The 22,029-nt window shown below is 37.2% G+C and overlaps 1 protein-coding gene across 4 annotated transcripts in view; it reads right to left on the bottom strand.

Moving 5' to 3' along the window:
* NFX1 (nuclear transcription factor, X-box binding 1) overlaps positions 1–22,029 on the bottom strand; it is a 72,075-nt gene that overhangs the window by 26,593 nt on the left and 23,453 nt on the right. For all 4 annotated transcript variants that reach the window (XR_012653774.1, XM_075052351.1, XM_075052352.1 and 1 more), the window contains exons 6-18: positions 19,925–19,996; positions 18,135–18,274; positions 16,954–17,053; positions 16,605–16,822; positions 15,382–15,479; positions 13,876–13,906; positions 12,654–12,736; positions 12,017–12,125; positions 6,459–6,578; positions 5,710–5,789; positions 5,149–5,379; positions 4,789–4,862; positions 2,027–2,128 (exon numbers count right to left, since the gene is read on the bottom strand). Coding sequence is in view for 3 of the 4 variants with exons in the window: in XM_075052351.1 (XP_074908452.1) it covers positions 2,027–2,128; positions 4,789–4,862; positions 5,149–5,379; positions 5,710–5,789; positions 6,459–6,578; positions 12,017–12,125; positions 12,654–12,736; positions 13,876–13,906; positions 15,382–15,479; positions 16,605–16,822; positions 16,954–17,053; positions 18,135–18,274; positions 19,925–19,996 (1,458 nt within the window). In the remaining variant the exon portion in view is untranslated. The remainder of the gene's footprint in view (positions 1–2,026; positions 2,129–4,788; positions 4,863–5,148; positions 5,380–5,709; positions 5,790–6,458; positions 6,579–12,016; positions 12,126–12,653; positions 12,737–13,875; positions 13,907–15,381; positions 15,480–16,604; positions 16,823–16,953; positions 17,054–18,134; positions 18,275–19,924; positions 19,997–22,029) is intronic.

Raw genomic sequence — 22,029 nt, 5'->3', positions numbered from 1 at the left:
ACCACAGAGAGAAACAAAGAAAGGAAATCTCTGCACAGTTTGCATAAAATATTCTGCTATTGTAAATGAATGAAGCAGATTTGTAAGTTACTCTGAAAATACTGGAGTTTGACAATAAACTAGAAATTTAAGAATAAATACTTTATGTGCCATCATCTCTTTTCCTCCCCTGCCCCGGTATTTGGTAGATGAAAAGAGTGGGGAAGGGAGAATACTTCCTCTGACTGTCCTTGAATAAAGGCTACCTGCCACAGTTCAGATATCATATTAGGAAAGATCTGCACAAAGAAAAGTCATCTGTGGGAATTTCAGCTATTCAAGGAAAGGGCAGTGTAACTCTGCCCACACGGAAAGATGCGCGGCAGTGACTACGACACATTTTATATTACACATTGCAAAGGCTGGGATACCAACAGAGACAATGGTGTCTTATTTGCTTTCCTGGCAAGTATACAGCTGTTATGACAGACTTGCAGCTTCAGTAGCTGAAAGAGTCATCCCCCCTTCTTCTACCACCCCACATCCTGCCCCTCAAGTTCGAGCACTGCCAAATGGTTGCTTTCTTTAAACAGTGACTCTTTTTTTGGAGAAGCTGAAGTTGGCTTCATGTCGTTGAGTATATTTGTATCTGGTTGGCATTGTGATACAAAGAAGAACAAAGTAGCTGAGGCTCAATCTGGGTAAAGCAGAGATTATTCTAAAGTAATTCTAGAGACAAAAATTAATGCTCATATTGTACATTTTTGAGTATTCAATTAATTGAAACAAACAGGGTAGGCTAAAAAAAAAGACTCAATTACTGCTTCCTATTTGTGTCTTTCTTATACCATGCTTATACATTACTAATACCTTGCTCAAAGTTGCATGCAGGAATCAGTACAGGTCTCCCTCTTTCACCTTGTTCCCCCCCACCTCCCTTTCTTCTGAAGTATGACACTGGCCCAACTAGAATGAAGCTGGAGACTGGGATGAGCAGGTGCTCCCATGCATTGTTTCTGGTCTTAGTTCATCTTGCCCATACGCTCAAGAGTTAAAATTATTTCAGTGTAGAAAATTATCCAAAAGGACTTGGTAATAATGTGCTCCAACTTCATAGACATTAAACAAATAGACAGAATGACTAGCAAAAGTTCTTGAAGTATGCTGGTATTAGCTTTTGATACAGGAAGTCATGAAGCAACCGTATGGGAAATTTCACTATTTTGACTTTACACACATAACAGACTGACCCTGAAATAATAAAATTCACAATTAAGAGAGATTCACAATTAAATTCACAATTCACAAAATTCACAATTAAGGAGAGGTGGTAACAAAAATAAACTAAAACCAGAAATTAGGGACTTGAAGGGCAAAGACTTCAGGCAGTCAAGTTTCTGACAGAAGGATGTTGGAGAAACTTGGCAATTCCTTAAAGAAAGGGTACTAGAAGACAAGCTATTCCAATCCTGAGGAACATCAGGAGGAACAGCAAGTCACCAAACTTAAGTCACAAGGTTTTCTGCGACTTAAAAGCAGACTTGCAGCGCCAGCCAGTGTGAGAACACAGAAGTGCCAATCAGATACAAATGTAAGAAATCTAAAAAGGGTAATAGAAAAATATTAAAAATAGTAAGATGATGACTAGGGGAAAATATGCCCCATTAATCATCCAGGAAGGAACGCTGGATGCTGAAACAGAAGATAATAGCAAAAAGTTATACTGTAGAGACATCTGAAAAAATCCAGAGGAACTCTAAGGAGTTTTCTGGGTAGAAAGAAACTCTGAAACCACAATTATATTGTTCCATACATAATTATAACAACAAACCAGCCAATGATAGAGAACTCATTCTACATGAAAGCAGAAACATGAACTGCTAAGGAATTGCAAAATACTTTTAGCAGTATTGTTACAGTAGAGGATGGCTACTTAAATTCTTCCTATTTTAGCTGGGATTTTGCTCACAATAGTATGTATTTTCCACATCACCTATGTTTCAGGTACGTACAAGGGTTTCAAATATGTTTCTATGTATCTCCTTACCTGGCCTGCTTCATTTCTTTTTTCGTAATAAGCCTACTGATTTCCACTGAATCCCCAAGCTGTAGATCTGTTAACTTAGTGGCTATAGATATAGCAGCTATTCTGAAAAAGAAGAGTGTTAGATTTCATTTCAGGCAACACATAAACCTTTGAAAAGGTGTATAAAGCTGCAGATTTAAACCTCCAGGTGGAAGGAGTAAGACAGACTGACCGTTTCCTATCAGATTACAGAATGGGACTCTAGTTCCACATCACCTAGTTTTAGGAGTCTAATCTAGCTATGTAAATTAAGAGGTTACTCTCTCTCATCTCGCTTAAGCAACTAGGAGCAAGACTAACAAATGGACATGCTTCTTCAGGGAATTTTTCAGAGCATTGATTCTAAGCAATGCAAATACTCTTTCTTCTCACCTACTTAATATTCAAACTACAGCTGACTGTGTAGCTTTAATTGCCTTTTTAGTTTTATGTGATTCTTCCTTAACTGTGTGCAACTAAGACCACTAAAATTAATTTATAAAGTACTTAGAAATTTTCTTAGAAAATATGCATGATAGGAGCCATAAGAGCAAAATGCCTACTGAGACTGTTACAATTTTCTTTATAAAGATTCTTCATCATTCCCTTCAATGACAAGCCTTCACAGTCTGTTTTTCTTGCTAAAATTTCTGTAACTAAAATATACAGCAAGTTTTTAGTGAAACATCCCACACCATTCTCAAACAAAATCCTGAAAATGGAACATTCTATCCTCTGAACCATCCTTTCTGTTAAATTCAGATAAAAGGATATGCTTGTCTGTATATGTTTTGTATCACATTCAGAGAACTCATCATCTATCAGGAAGGAGGATAATCATACTACATAAAAACAACAAGCACTGAGAGGCACCATCAGCTTCATATTTATCAGGTGGTGACAAAGTCTAGTTAATGGGCCATTAGATGATATGACATCATCATTTGTATCACGTGTACAGACATAGCAGCACACTCACTTTCCTGTTCCCTTGGGCATTCTTCCACTGACACTCACTGACAAAGCTCAAAGCTGTTTCATCACTCCTGTAAAGTTGAGAAAACTTGGATACGCTATTAACTTGCTGACCTTTCCACAGTAGTACTACAAGAGTTACTTTGTTGTGTTTGGGGTTGATTTTTATTTCTTTCCTCCCCAAGTGTGTAGATGGTGGGAAAAAAAGCCAAACCTAACTCCCACAAAATCAGAATATTTTAATCTTTCAGCAACCTCAACAGTTGGAATTATCAAACTTAGCTGGCATTAAATGCTGCTTTTGTCAACATCACATGGGCCAAGAGTAATTTCTAAACATATATGAACACATTTGAAGGAACAGATACAAACACTTGCTTTAAACGGATTGTTTCTTTCCCTTCCTCTTGACTTGGGCTCTGATTAGATAAATACATATGTGTTCAGCTTATGCACGCAAGGACTCACATTGACTTCAAAGAACCAGTTTCCTTGTGTGAATACTTTTGCAGTGTCTGAGCTACAGAAACAGTAGAGAAATGAGCGCCTTCAGAAATTTGGACTTGTAGTTACATAACCTTCCCAGCTTATCATTAATGACAAGCATGTGTCAATTTAAACAGGTATTTCTAAGTTGAGTCAGTCTTCTGATTTGTATTCATAGTGAAATAGATCTAAAAAAACCCCCACCTTTTTTTCTAAAAAAGAAAAAATTATATCACTACTCCTCTAAGTCTATCTTGCATACAACGTAGTATTGACTACAATTGTTCTTAACTGTTTCTGATTAGCACATTGTCCTCCTCATTTTTATTAGGTAGTATTAAGCACCTATTATGTAGCTGCTAAGCTACCTTCTGTCAGAATTTGAATCTGGGCAGTGTTCAGCAGGAACAAAGCAGCATATCCTAAGCTGGGCTAGTAACAAGCCCTCAAAATAGCAGTTCCAAATAAAACAATCATTGGGAAGCTTTCTTTGAAAGACAGGAAGAATCTGTGACTGTGCTCTCCTATCAACTGGGATGCAGAACAGAACTCTGGTTGCATATTAACTCTCTAGATTAATTTTTGACTCCCTCTCCATCACAGCCTCAGAGTAAGGTTTTATTATTATTACTGTTATTACTACTGTTTTGCTATTTTTATTTCAAAAGTTCCAAAGCCTTACTTTTCTTCTTTTCCTTGTCCCTTCCTTGCCCTCTCTTATAAGAAAGAGAAATAAGTTTAGAAATAGGATCTGGAAATAAACCTATTGCAATAAATGGACTTGAGTAGGACTTAGTTTGCATAGTTAAGAACCAAGATTTAGATGCCAAAGCTCTCCCACCTAAATTTAGCCATTTCAGAATGACTTTAAATCACTCATTATCTGTATTGACTAGGTTACATCACACATTAAGGGAAACAAAGAGCAACTCACACATGGACTGCTATATGTAACCACAACATTCAGGAGCCTGAATCTGGACTTGCCCAATTAGTCTGTATCTAATTGCTCTATGTGGGTAGAGCAGAGTTCCACAGATGGGAGATTCAAGCTTTGACACACCACCACAGTTAGACTAACAACAGTGAAAAGAGGAATGTGTTCTAGTACAGTGTAGATGGTATGAAAGCTCAGAGGAATACAAAAAAAGAAACCACATGTGAAAGTACAAAAAAGTCTGAAAAAGCTTGTGAATTAAATATACTTAGTAAAGCCTGAAATTTAATCAAAGTGCAAAGAAGTAAGTCCAGTAAGGAATTAGAAGAATTATTACAGTACAAACCTTTGATATGTATTAGATGCTTCTGAGCAAATCATACTCTCCTTTCTTCTTCCACATTCACATTGAAGATCAACCTGTTGTATCACACAAGAGAGAAGCTTTTTAAAATTTTTGTCTTTTTACGGCCATGGAGGGGTGTGAGGAAGGTAAATTTATTCCTTTAAAAAGTCCCATTTTAGTGGAATAACGGCTAGAAGTGATGAATAGTTGTTAAAAAAATTTCAGTATTTTAAGTTTACAGAAAAATGTCATGCTATCAATATATAAATATGTCATTTTTTGTCACAGCTCTTATTGGCTGATAATTAAACCATACAATTTGCCTGTGAACTTGCAGTGAATTTTCTTTGGGTATCTAACCTTTGCACTGCAGGATGTTGTTGGGCAGGGTGAAGAAGGATGACATGGAGCCATACAGGGATGATTACAATATAGCCTTGGAATAGTACATGGCTGTTTACACTCTTCATCTATAAGACATTCTCCTTTATGACAGATTCTTTTGCATTTGTGCATTCCACATTTTAACATTTGATTGCAGCGAAGTCCGCAGGAAATGTCAGTGAGATGACAAGGAATATTACTTCGCAGCTGGAAGAGTGGAGGAAAAACATAACAACTAAAAATGAAAAATTATAAATGCAAATCTCAAAGTACTTTTACTGTTCACACCTTCATTTGGCACTGTCCACCTAAGAATAGCAATACCAAAATATCTTAGGACAAAGACTAAGTTTTTCTTTATATCATAGTCCAGCAGTTGGTCTGAATGTGTATGGCATAAAAGAGACACTTGTCTAATTTAATGACACTAAACTCAAAGTCCAGTAACATATTCCATTCCAAAGAGGCCACAAGAATCTAAGCCTACAGTCCTAGAACGTTATTTAGTATTCAAAAACATTAAGCGTCCAGACTTACTTCGTGCTTGCCCATACACCATTTCTGAGTGAGATAGGTACAGGGTGGACATTTCTCCTCACTATGACATGAATGGTACACTGCAGTCACAGAAATATAAAAGCCAGCACAATTTTTTTAGCATACTTCAGTCGAATGCATTAAAGGAGACAATAAAGACTATTAAACATGAGTTTGCATTTCAGAACTACGCAATTTATGGGAAGCATGATGCCTCATGCAAGGATCATCTGTTCTTTAAAGTACTGTTTAAAAATTATGATGGCAGGTTTTCAGGTGAATATTCTTCCATATTTTCTAAATTAAATAACAGAGAATTTTCTAACTTCTGAGCAGGGTTATACTATCAGACAGAATTTGTCAGAAAGCACATCTGTTTGACCTGCACTGTATTTTTCGCAATCGGCCAATGTAATTCCAAGGAACATAGAAACTAACTGTTCACTAGGTTACCCTACTGTTTCAATCTTTGGAATATAGCATTTAATGTGTTGTGACTATTAACAATGATTAGAAAAGAATTCAATGCTTTTACCAGTCAGAAGTACCACTACTAGTATTCATGGCAAGTTTTTAGTTGGTTGGCTTTTAAGTGTAGACTTTAGGAAATATTCACAACTACTGAAAAAGCATCTAATAAAAAAGCGAATATATTTTCAAACAGACCTATGCACACTTTTCTACATTTTGATCAAAAAAACCCCAAACCAAAACAAAAAACCCAAGCAAAACTGAATGGCCTGACTTACCTGGATGATCACAGTCATGTGGCCTGGTGCATGTTTTCTTACACTCTGGTGGTTGAGTGCCACAGGGGACAGGGGGGTAAATCACGGACTCACCACAATAACAAGTTAACTCGTCAAAACCTGAAAAAACAAGTCAAATATATCCACCAATGGCTACATGTATTTGCATTTCTCCACTACGAGAAACCTTTAAATAACATGCAAATGTTTTACTCCAGCTTCGTTTTTTATTAAGCACCAGGGTAGCGAATTTATTAGCTTTTGTGGCTCCTACAAGAAAAGTGGACTATGATCACTTCATTAGGAATTATGCTTGCTTTTAGAGAGTGGTTCTTTCACAGCAACATTTTGAACTGGAGTAAGAGAAACGCTCATGTCAAGTTGAAAGCTGTTGCTGTTCTATCTTTGACTTAAAAATGGGGAGATATCTCTTGAATTCCCTTCTAGAAAGCACATCATCCAAACCTTGTGCTCCAAACTTCCCTCTGCCATAGCTTTTTCAGACCAATGGTTAGATTTTGTCCTTTTACCAAGTCCTGCACATGCTACTGGGAATATTCCAGAGAAAATTACCAAAAGGCATCCAGTATGTAGACTTCTTCCTGTAATTTCTTCTGTATGCTTCTTTATGTCATTTCATATTACATGGATCCTCATAAGCAGCTTATGAACCTGTCCAGATACTTCAAAGCCAACTTTGTACATTTTGGAAGTTCTCTGTCTCAGGCAGTATACATTTTCTTTTCCCTTTTTTTTTTCTCCTTCCACATTTGGGAAACAGATTTTAAACTCATCACAAGATTCCAAATCTCAGTGATAAAACAAGCAAAGGAATAGAAAAACTTACATACACCATCCCAACTAAAACTTAACACTGCACAAAAAACATTAGAGTTCACTGCTGTTTTTCAAACTATAAACAAACTGGGAGGGAGACTGATTGGAATGCAAACTACAGTTCGAACAGAAATTCTTAGAAAAACAGGACACTAAGAGAAAATATTAACATCAGAAGTCTCATAGAAGGAGACCTGAGAATAAAAAGAGAATACGTTGGTCTATAAACAAATAGAGAGAGTGGATCAGGGAGAACAAGAGAGAATAATGGAGGAGGTAAAAGAACAATGGGGGAATAAAAATACAAAACAACAATTCCAACTTGAAGAGAAGACAAGTGTGTTAAGGGAGCTGCTGAGTTCAGCAAGTTCTCTGACTCCGGGAATCATGGGATTCCTCCTTCCTAGTCTACCAAAGCAAAATCTGTTGAACTCTAAAACCTCAAAGGTTCCTACTGTCCCCCTTCCATATGGATATGGTGGCTGCTGGATCAATACGCAGGTCCAGCCAGTAGCAAGACTAAACACATATTCCAGAGAGACAAGACACACAATACATACATGACAACAACATGACCGGACACACAGAGCCAACTGAACACAAACAAGATTCATGCCAACAGGAACACCAATAGCCAAGTCTTCTTCCTCCTCTCCAGCTCATCAGGATTGAAGTTCACTAGTGAAGAAACACACATACACGCATACACTCTATATTCACATGCATGCCACTTTCATGAATCTCAAATATTAGCATAGGCTCTAATATCCATACCTGGACAGACCCCTTACCCTGTCACTGGCTAAAACCTTGGGTATTTCCAGAGGCAGATCTCCTCCCACTAGACAGTCAGTCCAGGTCTGAAGCAAGTTCATTAGCAAATTACCCAGACATACACAGGCACAGACAGGACTGGAATTAACAAGGGATGGCACACCCCCTGGTCTCTCCAGGTGCTGGCACTCAGACCGAGGGGCCCCTATAACTTGTGATCCCATTCTCCAGCAGCTGGCATACAGTATAGTAAGTCTGTCTGCCCTCTCCAGTTGCTAGCAGAGAGACTATGTGCCCGCACGATTTGCGGCCAAGTCTCCAGGTGCTGGCACTTAGACCTCTCACATGCAGAACAGAGCCTGAAATTACAATGAAAGATATTAAATCTTATTCTTAACTAGGACAGGATAGACAGTTGTCATCAGGTACACAGGGCTGTGTCAGAGCAGCGCACTGACCAGCAGCTTCCTTTGTGCAAATGGTGTCATTCATCTCCCCTTCTCTCCATTTTCCCGTGCATCCACCCCGATTCCTCCCAAATAATCTACCACAATAAATTTCTCCCCATTGGTTCCAGTATAGCTACAAATGTACCCAAATCTGCTATTTCTGGTATCATTACCTAGGTCATCCCAGCCTCACACAACTACCTAAGTTCTGTTGGCCTTGCAATATTCCACTCCCCAAAAGGTTCCCAATACCTCCCTCCTCCAGTTATCTGTGAAGCTCAGTCATCTCTCACCCTTAACATCTGTGAAATCCAACTTTTGTCAGCTTTTCACTGCGTTTTTTGTTATGTTCAGAAATTTCTCATATCTGGTTGTTTTTTATGGTCTGTTCAGCGAGTTAAATCTCAGGCCAGGTCCTAGGCATTTGCCTGTGTATCTTAGAGTGCAGCAGTTAGTAGAAAGGATCATAATTTTTGTCTAACAAGACTCAATCACAATAAATTCCAGCAAGTAAGAATGCTGGGGAGAACAAAATATTAAGCGTTAGAAGGAAGAGGTAGAAAGAAGTAGAATAAGCTGAAAAGTTTCAGAACATCCATGGATTTTCTGTTGAAACCAAGCATAGGAAAGAGTAGGGCTTTTGCTGTCCCTCACTACAGGTCTTAAACAACCTCTAACCTTCCAGGCTTCCAAGTCACAAATCTTCCTTGGTCCAGGAAGATGAAAGACCAGAGACCAAAGTCCCTGGAAGACCTGAGTGTTAGACAGCTACACTGGCTGCGTGCTACTGATGAGAAGTGATAGGTGAAGAATCTTAACTGTAATGAAGGTTCCTTAACTAGCACTAATTGGGACAATGGGGAGGAAGTGCAGAGAGGTCTGATCCAAAGAGCAGAAATACAACATCTGAAAACTTTAAAAAAAAAAAAGCTGCCTAACACTGACATAATTTATCTTCCCCAAGAGACGTATTGCTCTCTTGAAATAGACTGGGTGTGTATAAAGAGACCCTGGCATAGAAAGGGACCTCACCTTTCAGCACTGAGGAAATGACACTGGAAAGGTAAAGTACCTGGGAAGCACACAGAACCACAGAGGTGTAGATGCACTATAGTACTGCATCTTGATGCCAGCCCTCACCATTTCCAGCAAAACCAGTAGTGGAGATGGAGGCAGGGGCAAGATATCCAATCTAATGAGTGGCAAGTGGCTTACAGCTGACCATGCCATGGCACATGATACCATGGCTGATGCAGCCCAATTGCAAACTGGTGGCTAGACAGGTGGATCAGAGCCAAGGACGGACTTCTTGGTGCTGAGAAGCACTCCCTAGCAGCTACAAGGTCAGAACCACACAACGTATGCCTCTGAAATCTCAACTAGCAGCATCCCGGGAAAGCAGGTAAAAAAATCTTTGAAGATACTGCTTAGCTGATTTACCTCTGGACAGATTCAGAATGGGAGACTTCAGGGACACAAAGGTTTGAGACAAATGACAGTAAATATCTGGTTCCTTGAGTAAATAGCTGCTTCTCCTGTGCTCAGAAAAGGACCCCACTGCAAAATTTCAGCAGTGAAGCTTGACCTCTCAATTGCATCGCATCCAATAGTGGAACATTTTATAGGGGAGGCAATCCTTAGGTCTCTCCAGGCTAAGACAGGCATCCGAACCTTAGGTCTGAGAGTGAAATACAATCCTCAAAAGTACTGCAGCAACGGGGAGAAGTTTAATGATCTTGAAGATCAAACCCATGAAATCCAGTGAAGAAAAACAACTCCTCAGAAAAATCTGTGCGTTCTGACTCAACTAGACCAGAATTTACTAACAGGACCTCTGAGGCATTCAGATTATTATTTTGCTATGTCAAGAGAAATGCTTGGACACACAAACATTTATTTTTTGTAAAGAGAGGTACAGTCAAGCATGCATGTAGGCTATTAAGACAGACTACGGCGCTATTTCAACCACAGTGAGCTACAGAGGCTCTATTATCCTGGAAAAGAGGTGTTTCCATGAAAAGTTGGTCTCCATAAAAATGGAGTTCTTTGACTATGTCCATATGCATACGATATAGGACAGATGCATGTACTACTGCAGCTAAGACACTTCCAGCTGTAAACAGTATCCTTACAATGAATAACACCTGCCTCTCTCCTCTTCACTAATGTCATGAGATCTGGTTCACACTTTCCACATTTCACTGTCCCCTTTCCCCCATTCCAATGAGCAGTTCCAAAGCAGTACCCAGCTTCTGAGAGAGAAGACTCACTTTTCTCCAGGAGTGACTACAGAACCACTAGATAAAAGACAGTATTTGATGAAAGCCGAAGGGGAACTACAGGTGAGTATTTATATTCCATTCTAGAAACACTCTCCCCTCACAGTTTTATTGTAGATTACAGAAGATGCAAAAATAAGTACAGAACTCACAGCTGTAAGACTTAACGATGATGGATTTAAAGAAAACTTTCAAACTTCTTAAGCGAACGCTGAGTGGAAGGATGGATACAAGCTGAAGAATCCACTAAGGGCTTTTTTCTGCCCAACTTTCAGAAATTGCATTTAATAAATAGCTTATAATTTCTGTGATAAGCTACATCTATATAAAGAAAGGGGAAATCTCTAAAATAGGAGACTGAGAAAAAAAAATTAAACTGTTATCACATATGAAGATGTTCCAGATCAACTAAAGATTCTGCTAGCAGAAGGAAATGTAGAAGCATTCTTCTGTCGGCTTCAGGCCAAAATCAGAAAATTTAGTATTATCTACCTATTATAATGGTGCAAAATAATCAACATATGGTACCCTACAACAAGTGGTAAAAAGCAGTTGTAGAAAACTAGCATATTAAAGTGGCACAGCTTTTAACAGAGTACCTATCTGTCTAAAGCTATTGCACCAGCTTAAATCTTTAAACAGTTCAGCAATCATAAGAAAATTAGTACCTGCTGGCTGTCAATATATTTTTAGCAATTCAGTACTAATTTCCACCATCCAGAACGTGACCAGAAAGCCTAAGACACACACGCTGACATCTCTTGTTTCTTCAGATGGTCCTAAGGAAAAATCACTAGCGTACCAAGTTGGGAAAGTCTGAATTCTAAGTAGCTAAACAAATTCTGCTACATACTTCAATATCTTGAACAGTTATTATGTTGTTAAACAAGAGTTCCCTTAACTTAGAAATTATCTTTCTAAACGGCTTTTTTTCTTGTGTGATTCCTTGATTTTTTTTTTAAGCGATTGCTGGATCAACATACATAACTGAATATATTTCACTGTAATTCAATTTTAAGTATTAAAATCCAACACTTAGTAAACTCATCTAAAATGAAATAACTTTCTCTTTCATGGAAAAAAAAAAACCAGTCAAAATCAACTACTTATTTTTCAGGTTCTGGTCAATTTGGATCACATTGTCTGTTCAATTCTGACCAGTTAAGTGAATAAATTTCTATAATATATAAGAAATAAAATACTCTTGCACATAACTTACTCGTTTGCCAGCACGTTTGACAACTGCCCCGATGACAGGGTTCTTCACATCTATGAAGCCCACAGTTGAGTTTACGACCACAAACCAAAGAACACTTATGTTCTGTGTCCTACGGGAAGGCAAAAAAGAAAAGCAGAATTAAACTATAAACCCCAGTGATTTATTTTTCTCTGTGAGGTCATAATCTACTAATTGACAAAACTGTATAGTGCAAAAAATAGCTTAGGCCTTATCTATAGAACTTTTCCATCACTGTATGGATGCACAATTTTTAAAGCGGATTCTGTTAAGATCTCTGTTGCAAACATAGCTACATCATAGCTTGTGCTTCTTGTATTAAGCAATGTCCTTCCCCTCCTCATTCTCCCTGGAATCACTGCATTGACAAAAAGCACCTTTAAACTGATTTAATTGCATTTAGGCTGGAAAATGGTTTTACATTTATAATGATACCCATAAAACAAATACTGCAAAATAAATGCATTCACACAAACTTTTTGAGCACGACCAATACTGCAAATAGAGACTGAAGATGCACAAAAATGGAAAGATACGAAGGCAAAAGTCTTTTAACATCACAACCAAAACCAGACACACATCACAACGAACAATTTTAGAAAACCACACATAAACTTACCACACAGCAAACTTCATTACACTTGTGTCGTCCACATGATCTTTTCTTGTTGCATCGCTTGTCACACATGAATGTAATAGCAGCTATTAAAAACAAAACAACAAAAAAAACCCAAACCCAAACAAACAGTCATTACTTTTATGTATTTGCTTACGCTGAGAACAAAAGCTGCGATCACAATATTATGCCAAGGCTGTTGCAGAGCATGGTCTAGAAGAGACTAACACAAAATAAGTCAGCAAGCAAACTTTTAAATTACTTGCTCTACCACATTAATTCCTATGTGAACACTTGGCTTCCTTTAAACAAACTCTTGTTCAAAAGGATTTTGGAGAGCAGAATACATGAAAACTAGTTTATTTCACATTAGTCTTTACACCATAAACTCTGCACAATAGAGCACAGAAAACAGGATATCCTGACACACTGGAGTAACACAAACATCCCACTGACGACTGCTCAAATTGGCAAGGCAGTAAAAGCCAGGTAAATACAACTACTGCTGATATGCTCATGAAGGTAGGGCTAACAAAGACCATCCTTATCACTATCCATAGGCAACAAAAGCAATCGCTTCTGGATTCTGAAGAGCAAAGTCTTCACAGACAGAAGCTCAAATTAGGAAATATACATATTAATTCCTTATGTATCTTGTAAATAAGTACTTCAGTATGACAGGGGTCCATCAAGTAAACATTTGACTGAGGTGAATTTTGAGATGCTACATCCAGAATACCAAGATGGGAACTCTCTGCCAAGCTCAGATGCAAAGACCAGCAGCATACAACTGTGAAGCAAAATCAAAGCTTGTATTTCCCCAGGAACTTGGACAAGAGCAGAGCAAAAGCATTACTTTGCATCTGAGCTATACAAGTTGACCCAAAGATATGCAGGATGCTGGGTGGGGGGCAACCTCTTGAATATGGCAGGTGGCATGAGAAATGTTCAAATTGAAATAGACAACTTGTCTGGAATCTTTGAGATCAAATGCTGAAGAAGTTTTTCCTTACATAAAAAAATGGATAGAAGTGAAAGTTTATTCCAAACCTCTTCCCAAAAGTAGCAGCATCTCAAGAAATGACCAACTTGGCATAGAAGTATGGATAAAAGAAGCAGTACTCATCAGATGTTTGCCAACTTCGTCAATTAAACCCCAAACTAGAATGAGCTGTGACTCGTTTTTAAAACAATTTCACATTATATATGTAACATAACATTGTACCTTTATTTCTGAGGAGAGCACATGGGACTTCCTAGGAAACAAACAGGGAGCCATTACGTTAAAACACATGAAACAACTGAAACTTACTTATCTAGATAATTCCTAGTCACATCAGACAGAAAGAAGCACTCGGTTTTCATGTGTATAACACGTCTGTATACAAAATTGAAACAAAAGCTGGAAAAAATCCTCAAATCTTTCAACATAATACTTTTTCCTTAGAGATTCAATACCAATTTAAAAAAATTGTAGTTTTGTATACCCCACTTCATTCAGCAGATAATGCTGTGAAGTGACAGAAAAAGTTTGTCCTAAGAAACCAGAAACTTGCAAGGAGGAAACCAAAAGAGCTCTCCCAGAGAATACTGACAGAGTGTGTAAATTTGTGCTTTGACCAACTGTCCTAAAAAATGCAAGCCTGACTTGATTTAAAAAAAAAAAAAAACCAAAACAAAAAACAAAAGCAAACCACAGACAAAGAGAGACTGAAGTCAAATCTCATGATCAAAGAAGTTTTACCTAGGTTAAAGACCTCAACATGAAAACAAAAGGTGGTGGATGAAAACAAAACATTGTTGATCGCCTACGTATGAACTTTCAGTCATCACAACCTTACATTCTGAGTTGTCATTTCTAAGCATCACATTTTTCATGACTGATTTAAATTATCACTGTAGTTCACTCATACTTTTTCAAGAAGTAGCTTTCTTGTCCAAGAAGCGGCATAAACTAAAACCCAAACCTCACTACTTTGTTTCAGGCCTCAAAATGAAAGATAATCTGAAGCCTTCTACCCCATAACTGCCTTCAGCAAGCTTGCAGGAGAAAACTGTTCCAACCTCAAGCAAAGTCTCAGTCATTTCCATGTACTTATGGACTTATATATTCAGAAGCCATGCCTACTTATAGATGATATGTAACAGGTCAGAAAAGTCATCAAGGCTCCTGTGATAGTAGCCAAAGATTTCAAAGCTATGATTACAGAAAGTAGCATAATTTAAAAATACACTAATTGTTATATAACAATTGCTGGGTTACTATACAGATATATAAACGGGGACAAGTAAAAACTTCATATTCTCTCCAAAAAATTCTACAACAAATCTACGAGCTATTACTATAAATTTTTAGTGAGCTTTTCATGTTAGGCTACCTTTCTTCTCTCAGTTTACATTACTCTCAGTAAAACTACCATTCTTTGTGCTATATAACATTACAGGATAATATAGGACTTTGCAACCAGCTTAAACAGAATTCTGTGTAAACTCTGCAAAAATACTTAAAAAAATTGCCTTCACAGTAAGTAGCCTATGTTAGCACTTCACAGTATAATGTAGTCAGCATCTATCAGTTAGTATACAATGGAGGTTCTTGCAACTAAGGAGCACAGCACCTCTTATACCTCTTAACTTTCTTTTCCTCAACTACTTCAGCTCAGCTCCTTTTTCTCCACAGCTTTAAAAAACAAAGATTACCCATTTCCATGGTCAAGCTTCATACACTCACCTTTTTTTTGAAGCCACACCTACAATAAATATTTGATGTGTGAGAACATGGTTTACACTCTCCTTCATGGCAAAGGCTTTCACATGTATGAACGAACTCTAGCAAAATGAAAATACAAATATTAACAATTAATAAAAAAATAAAATCCATGACCTGGAACGTCATACTTATTAGGAGCATCATAGGTCAAAGATACGAAGCTTATGTGCAGCTGCATTTCCAAACAAATTAACCATTTTGAGTTAAACGTGCATAAAATTTGTCATTATTTTCAACTTTTTAATCCTGAATCTATAGACAAGAGTTTCAGGTCTAAAATTAACACTGAAAATGCATACATTTTAAATATTTTTTACATTAACATATGGAAACAAACAAAAAAAGATTTTTGTGTGATACTATCTTCCCTAAGATCCAGGAATTTTAAGTCATTTTGTCTTCCCTTTCAGCCCAAAAGAATGACTTACTATGCATACCTTCATATTTCACTTACTAGGGTAACTGAAATTCAATTAAAAGCTAAATTACTCATTCCCTTTCTACTTGTTGTCCTTAGCCTGACAAAATGGATCAGTCATTACTAAGCAACCCTCATCCTGACAACATTGCTCTCTCCTCTCTAAGGTCTAACAAATCATGATTAAATATGTAGGCTGTAAAACTTGAGCTTCACACAATCTCACAGTTAAATACACTTGAGTTACCTAAGGCACTCACTGAAGTGTCAGATTCCTTCTGCACATAACTTTCTCCAACTTTCCAGTGCTACTTTTTAACTTCATGACCCTCTTACAGCAGCAGGAAATGAGTATTTACTGAAGACATCTGAAAAAAGTCATTTATATCTACCAGTCTCCACAGGAAAGTCAAAGATGTTGGTGGGCTTTTGAAAGGCATTGGTACATACTACTCTCTGGAAATTCCTACAGCTCTATTCCTCTACCAATATAGGAAAGGTGCATGTAAACAAAATTTAAAAGGCTAGCTAGTGTTAGTGCTTTCTAGACAAATATATTACCTGATTTTAAGGTATAACTATGAACGAACAGTCAGACTGCAGGCTTTTACATTACATTCAGTGGCTTTTACACTCAGTTCGGTTAAAACCCCCAAATCACTAAGCAAATACTTATTTCTTGAAATGATACAGTTAAGGACTGCCTTTTTTTTTTTTTTAAACAACAAAATAATTTGAATACTCTGATGCAGAAAGTTCTAATTACCATAGCTACCACAAGAGAGAGGTTTGCCACATGTTTTTCCACACGACGGGATAGGGTCCGTGCATATTTTACGTTCAACACATCCTAGTTCCAGTAACTTGCTGAGAGGAGTCTGACCACAGGGACAGCGATACACTACTTGAGGAAGTCGTGGACAGAGCTGGCAAGGCTGAGGATGGCATACTTGTGTGCAGTTGTGCCTCCCACAATTTAATTTTCTGGAAAAAAACAAAACCAAAGAAACAAAAAAACAAAACAAAACAGCAGAATTATCTAAGAGTATCATGAACACTGAAGGCAAATAAAATGACCTTTTTCTTTTCAAAAGCCTAAATTATAGTGACCTTACTTGCCACATATATTCTGACATGAGAAATTCCCAAATCCATCAGAGAATTCTTCCTTTGTCCCACACAACACTTCTTTAAAGTTGCTTCCACAGTAACACACTGAAAGAAAGCAATATTCCATAGAAAACAAGAGAATATCAGTGACAAAACACTTCCAGCAGTACAGCAAATATAAAAAGATAAAATATGAAAAAATGTTACAGTCAGCTTTTAGAAGGATAATGAAGTTGCTCCGCTTTAGATTTATTTCAGCAATAGAGGTTTCTCAGTCCTACAGAAGCTGGAATTCCTGTTTTATTTGTTTTGATAAGGAGATAAAAACTAAAGGGGAAGTACTGTCTGCCCAAAAAGCTTACTTATTAAAGGAGTATACATAACAAGTTAAATATTACCTTAAAAGTTGAGAAAATTAAGTTGCAATTTTCTGTATAAACTGTTCAACAAAAATGTATTTGTATATTGGCACATATATTTGGACAATTTAATTTCCATTCAAGACTAAGTTTAGAAAATTTTAACAGAAACTGTGAGTAGCTTGTTGAAATATGCTTTCCTATACCTCTTTCTATTCTTCTTCCATGCACTGTTAAATCAAGTCTCAGAATTATAGTAAAAGATTAAGTAGGATCATAGGACAATTCAGGTTAGAAAGACCCTCGGGGGGATCAGCTAGTCCAAGCCCTTACTTAAAGCAGAGTCAGCAATGAGATCAGACCACATTACTCAAGTGTTTTATTCAGTTGGGTCTTGAAAACCTGCATGTTTCCAAGAAAAGAGTTTTACCTTATAGTTAGTTGTAACATTTCAACTTAGACTCATTATCTCTCATCCACCCCTCCATGCACAGCCTGTCTCTGTCTACTTGATTACCTCCTATTAGCTACTGAAAGGCTACTTCTCAGCCTTCTCAAGCTAACAAAGTCCAGTACCACCAGCCTGCCCTAAGAGGGCATGTGCTCCAACAGCCTAATCATCTTGGCAGGATTCTTTCTAGTCACGTTTATATTCTTATTTAAATATATAGCGATGCTGATGCATTTTCCATTTTTTAAATATTCTAGCAATAGATTTTGGTTTTGTTAAGTAAAAAGTAAGCACTTGCCTCTTGGTACTGTTTTTTTTTTTACCCTCTTGTTTTCATAGCCTAGAGTAGAGATACATAAAGCATTCCAACACTTACCTTGCTGTACTGTTAATTGGCAAGGTGAACATTTTCCTGCATGGCACACTTGAGTACAGCTGTGCTTACCACAGTTTAACATATTTCCACATACATTAGAACAATGAATTTTTGTTGATTGGCCACAGCGAACTGAATGACTGTAAAGAAATGACACCATAGTCTGTCAGCTACCTTAGTATCTATAGAGCATTTATTAAAAAGGAAAATACTTTTTCAGTGAAATGCCAAAGCCTTTGAAAGGAAGCATAACTTATTAATGAAAGAGTTTTTAGGAAATAACCCCCCTATTTTTCCTCCTGCTTCCCCTTTCCCACCCCCCTAAAGTAGGACACTTGGGACCAGCAGTAAGTCTACAGAATTTTCTCTCAACAAAATGGAAAAAAAAAAAAGGTGACGCTGTAACTTGAACCTAACATATGGTTATGCATCATGCCAGAAGAGCGGCTATTTCTATTACAGACATCTTTCTGAGACTTAAACAATCTTAAGTCCACTGAGCACAATGAAGATAGGGATGTGGGCCTTAATATTGAGTCAGTAGTCTACAAAAAGAGTTAGGCTTTTTAAATTAAATTGTTAAAAAAGTAGGATAAAACAATAAATTCTCCTCTTTTTCTATTCTGGCTGGCATTATACAATGGCTGTAAAGTGTATATTTGAAATAGTAAATTTAAAATATCTTACACAGGTGCCATACCACATACATCTTGTGTGCTAATACAGTACATATGAAAAAATGCTGTTTAGAAGAAGTTCTAAGTATTAAATGCAGTATTACAAAAACCAGCAATCTGGTGAAAGTACCCGGCACCTGGGAAAAAAAATAATAAATCAAAGTTGGTTGAACCTATTAAATGTTTAAATGCAAGAATAGCTAGAATTAAAAAAAAAAGTGATCTTACTATGTAAAATAAAATTCAGCAATCTACAACCAATCCATTTTTCTACTGAAGACAAAGTGCTTTCAACTACAAATACTGCCACAGAAATAGCTGTACCTTCTTTTGAAAAATCAACATCACTTAATATTACATTCAAACTTTCAGAAATAATAAGTCTGAAAACCTCTTTTCTAAAGCAAGAATGCTAGCACTGAAATCAGTTTTTGTTTGTTTTGGTTCTGGAAACAAACACAGGAAGATATTTTATTACACATAATCAGTTCTAGGTAGCTAGAACAGGGACTGTAAAGGCTCAGAACAACTGAATGTGACAGACCACAGATAGTATGGGCAGTACAGTCTTGCTGTTGGCAATGACTCTATATACATCAAACATGCAAGGAAAAGATAGCCTTCAGGTCTGGAATATACTACATCTCTCTTGCTAGTGGTACAGATTCCCGGAAATGTACATGTTATTTTTGAAATTATTATTTCTGGAATGGAGTAACTCAACATTACACTCCATTCACACAGAAAGGGTGTGGACCTTTTTCTGCTTCTTTCCCTGTGTCTTCTACAAAATGAAATAAATAAATACTAGAATAGGATTTCAAAATCAACCCAACTCAGATTGCTTGAACAATTCAGCCACGTGTACCATAAATTGATTGTAACACAGACAATTCTTTTTTTTTATTTTTTCTTAAAAGATTTAAAGTAATTGCATTTTTTAAAGTATAAAATTCTCCAGATTTATTTGCATGCTAAAATAAAGTTACAGCTCAGAATAAACTTTGCTCTGTAAACTTTCAATAAACTATAAGAAAGAAAAATTCTATTAAATAAACTTTTAATAAACTCTCCTTATATAAACTTTTTTTTGTATAATAGAAACATTCTCACCTTGTTTGTCCACATTCACATGTTTTTGTCACAAAGGCTGGGCACGAAGGGCAAGGTCCTGGATGGCACAGGCTTAAAAATAAGTTAAAAAAGCAAACAAAATTGGAACATTAACTTTAGCTTTACTACACTTCCAGAAAAGCAAACCACCATGACTCAATCCGCAGTGCATTAGCAGAATACTATACAAGCCATCTACACTCCTGCAGGGTATGAAAGCATTATTAACACAAGAAAAGAGTATTGGATAACTACAGTTGCATCAGTCTCAAGGGTCACTGATGCTGAAGGAAAACTTCAGTATTCCTGCTGCTGTCAAATCAACAGTAACAGTGCTACTAACACATTTCATATTTTGCATTTCACCAGCAGGCATGCAGTATCAACTGTGTTCATCACTGACAACACTCAAAAACAAACATCACATGTCCAAACCATTAATACAGTTCTTTCTCCAGTGATCTTAAATAGATTAGAGACAAAAACTTCTCTACAAATTTCTTCTTTTGAGTTGGTGGCTTTATCTTTGAACTCAGCATTTCTAACTCCACCAGCAAGAGCTGTTGCTCCTTTTCCTGTAAGGTAACATGTGGGAGATGCAGCAAGTCTGCCTCAGTTTTCTTCCTTACTATCAAATGCATTGATGACACGCTCAGGAACTTGCCAGTCCTTTACTTATCAGATCTCACCTCCTACTTCAAGAAACACTAGATGGTCCCTATCTGCATATAAGACCTCTGTTGGGCACAGACAACTGCAGGTTTGTAAAACTGTACTTAACTAACTTGTCTGCACTCTTCCTTAGCCAGCTCCCCGTTGCTTTCCTTGGCAAATACAGCAACTTTCACATGGAAAAATTATCAGCCAGGACTGACCAGCCCAGATGTCCTAGCCAAAAGAAAAAGGAAAAAAAAAATCCCCAAAACCCATAAACACAGACTACCCAATTAATAAATTCCCCAAGTACAGTCACTATGCAAGCGCTAATTAGCACACCAGTTACTATAGTCATATGCAATATAATTGAGTCATGTCAGCAGTTTGTTAACAGTGGTCTGGCTCCCTTCTTCCTCTACCACTCCTCCCAGTTGACAGCAAGGCCTAACCTATCATCCAGCTTATACCAGCTCTAATAGTAAAGCCAAGCCATTACATGACAAACCAATTTGACACAAAAAACCACCACCAAGAACAAAATGAAAAAACAAACCACCAAACCACAACCCTCCCTCTTCGATAGGTCAGTTTTATGGCATAATGAAGAGTTAAATAAGCACCAGCACAGGCACAAGGACCAGGAGAAAAGAGCAAAACTGGATGGAGCAGAGAAAACACGATACAGAGAGAAATGGAAAGAAAGCAAATCCATTAAATTAATTAAAACTGTATTGTGGAACTTCAAACAATGAGAATTAACTTAAGCATTCTGCAACAGAAAACCTCTTGTAAGAGGACAGCACTATATATTTCACTGTCTTGACTTCAATTCTCACAGACCCATAAAGGATTCTAATGGCTGGATGCCACCTTATAAACTTCAGAACCAGATTAAAAGTAGATATAAACTCAAAATACTATGATGTAGGTCATAAATTGGAAAAGAGAGAAGACACATCGTCTTCAGAAATATTGTCATGTTAAGTTTTCTACCTGGTATATTATTTTCCTCAACGCTGTCATATTCGAGCAATGTTAACATTGCTTCCGTGAGCCCAGTCTTGGCACACTATCTGATGATACTATACCACACAACAGCAATTTATAATGATCATGGATATTTTTAAGTCGTAAATACCTGTAATAGTAGACTGCAGTCTTATAGCAAGATTCCTTTTGTTAGAAGGGTATCATGCAATTAATTTCCAGACATCTCCAATTTTTGATAATGTTTGTTTCTGAGAGTTTTAAGCAAGCATGTGTCATTTTGTTAATATGAACAGAAAAATTCTAGTAATGCAAAAACTAACCCTTTGAAATGAAACTTCCGACTTCAAAAATAAGCATTCTTTACACATTCCTCCAGATACATGCACTTGCATGCTACTTATTTAGCAAAAGTCTCTGGTGCAATTTGGTTTACACAGAAGCTATAGTATGTCTACGGT

Source organism: Buteo buteo, chromosome 20, assembly GCF_964188355.1.
Source record: "Buteo buteo chromosome 20, bButBut1.hap1.1, whole genome shotgun sequence".
Classification (NCBI taxonomy): Eukaryota; Metazoa; Chordata; class Aves; order Accipitriformes; family Accipitridae; genus Buteo; species Buteo buteo.
This window is presented reverse-complemented; position numbering and strand designations above follow the sequence as displayed.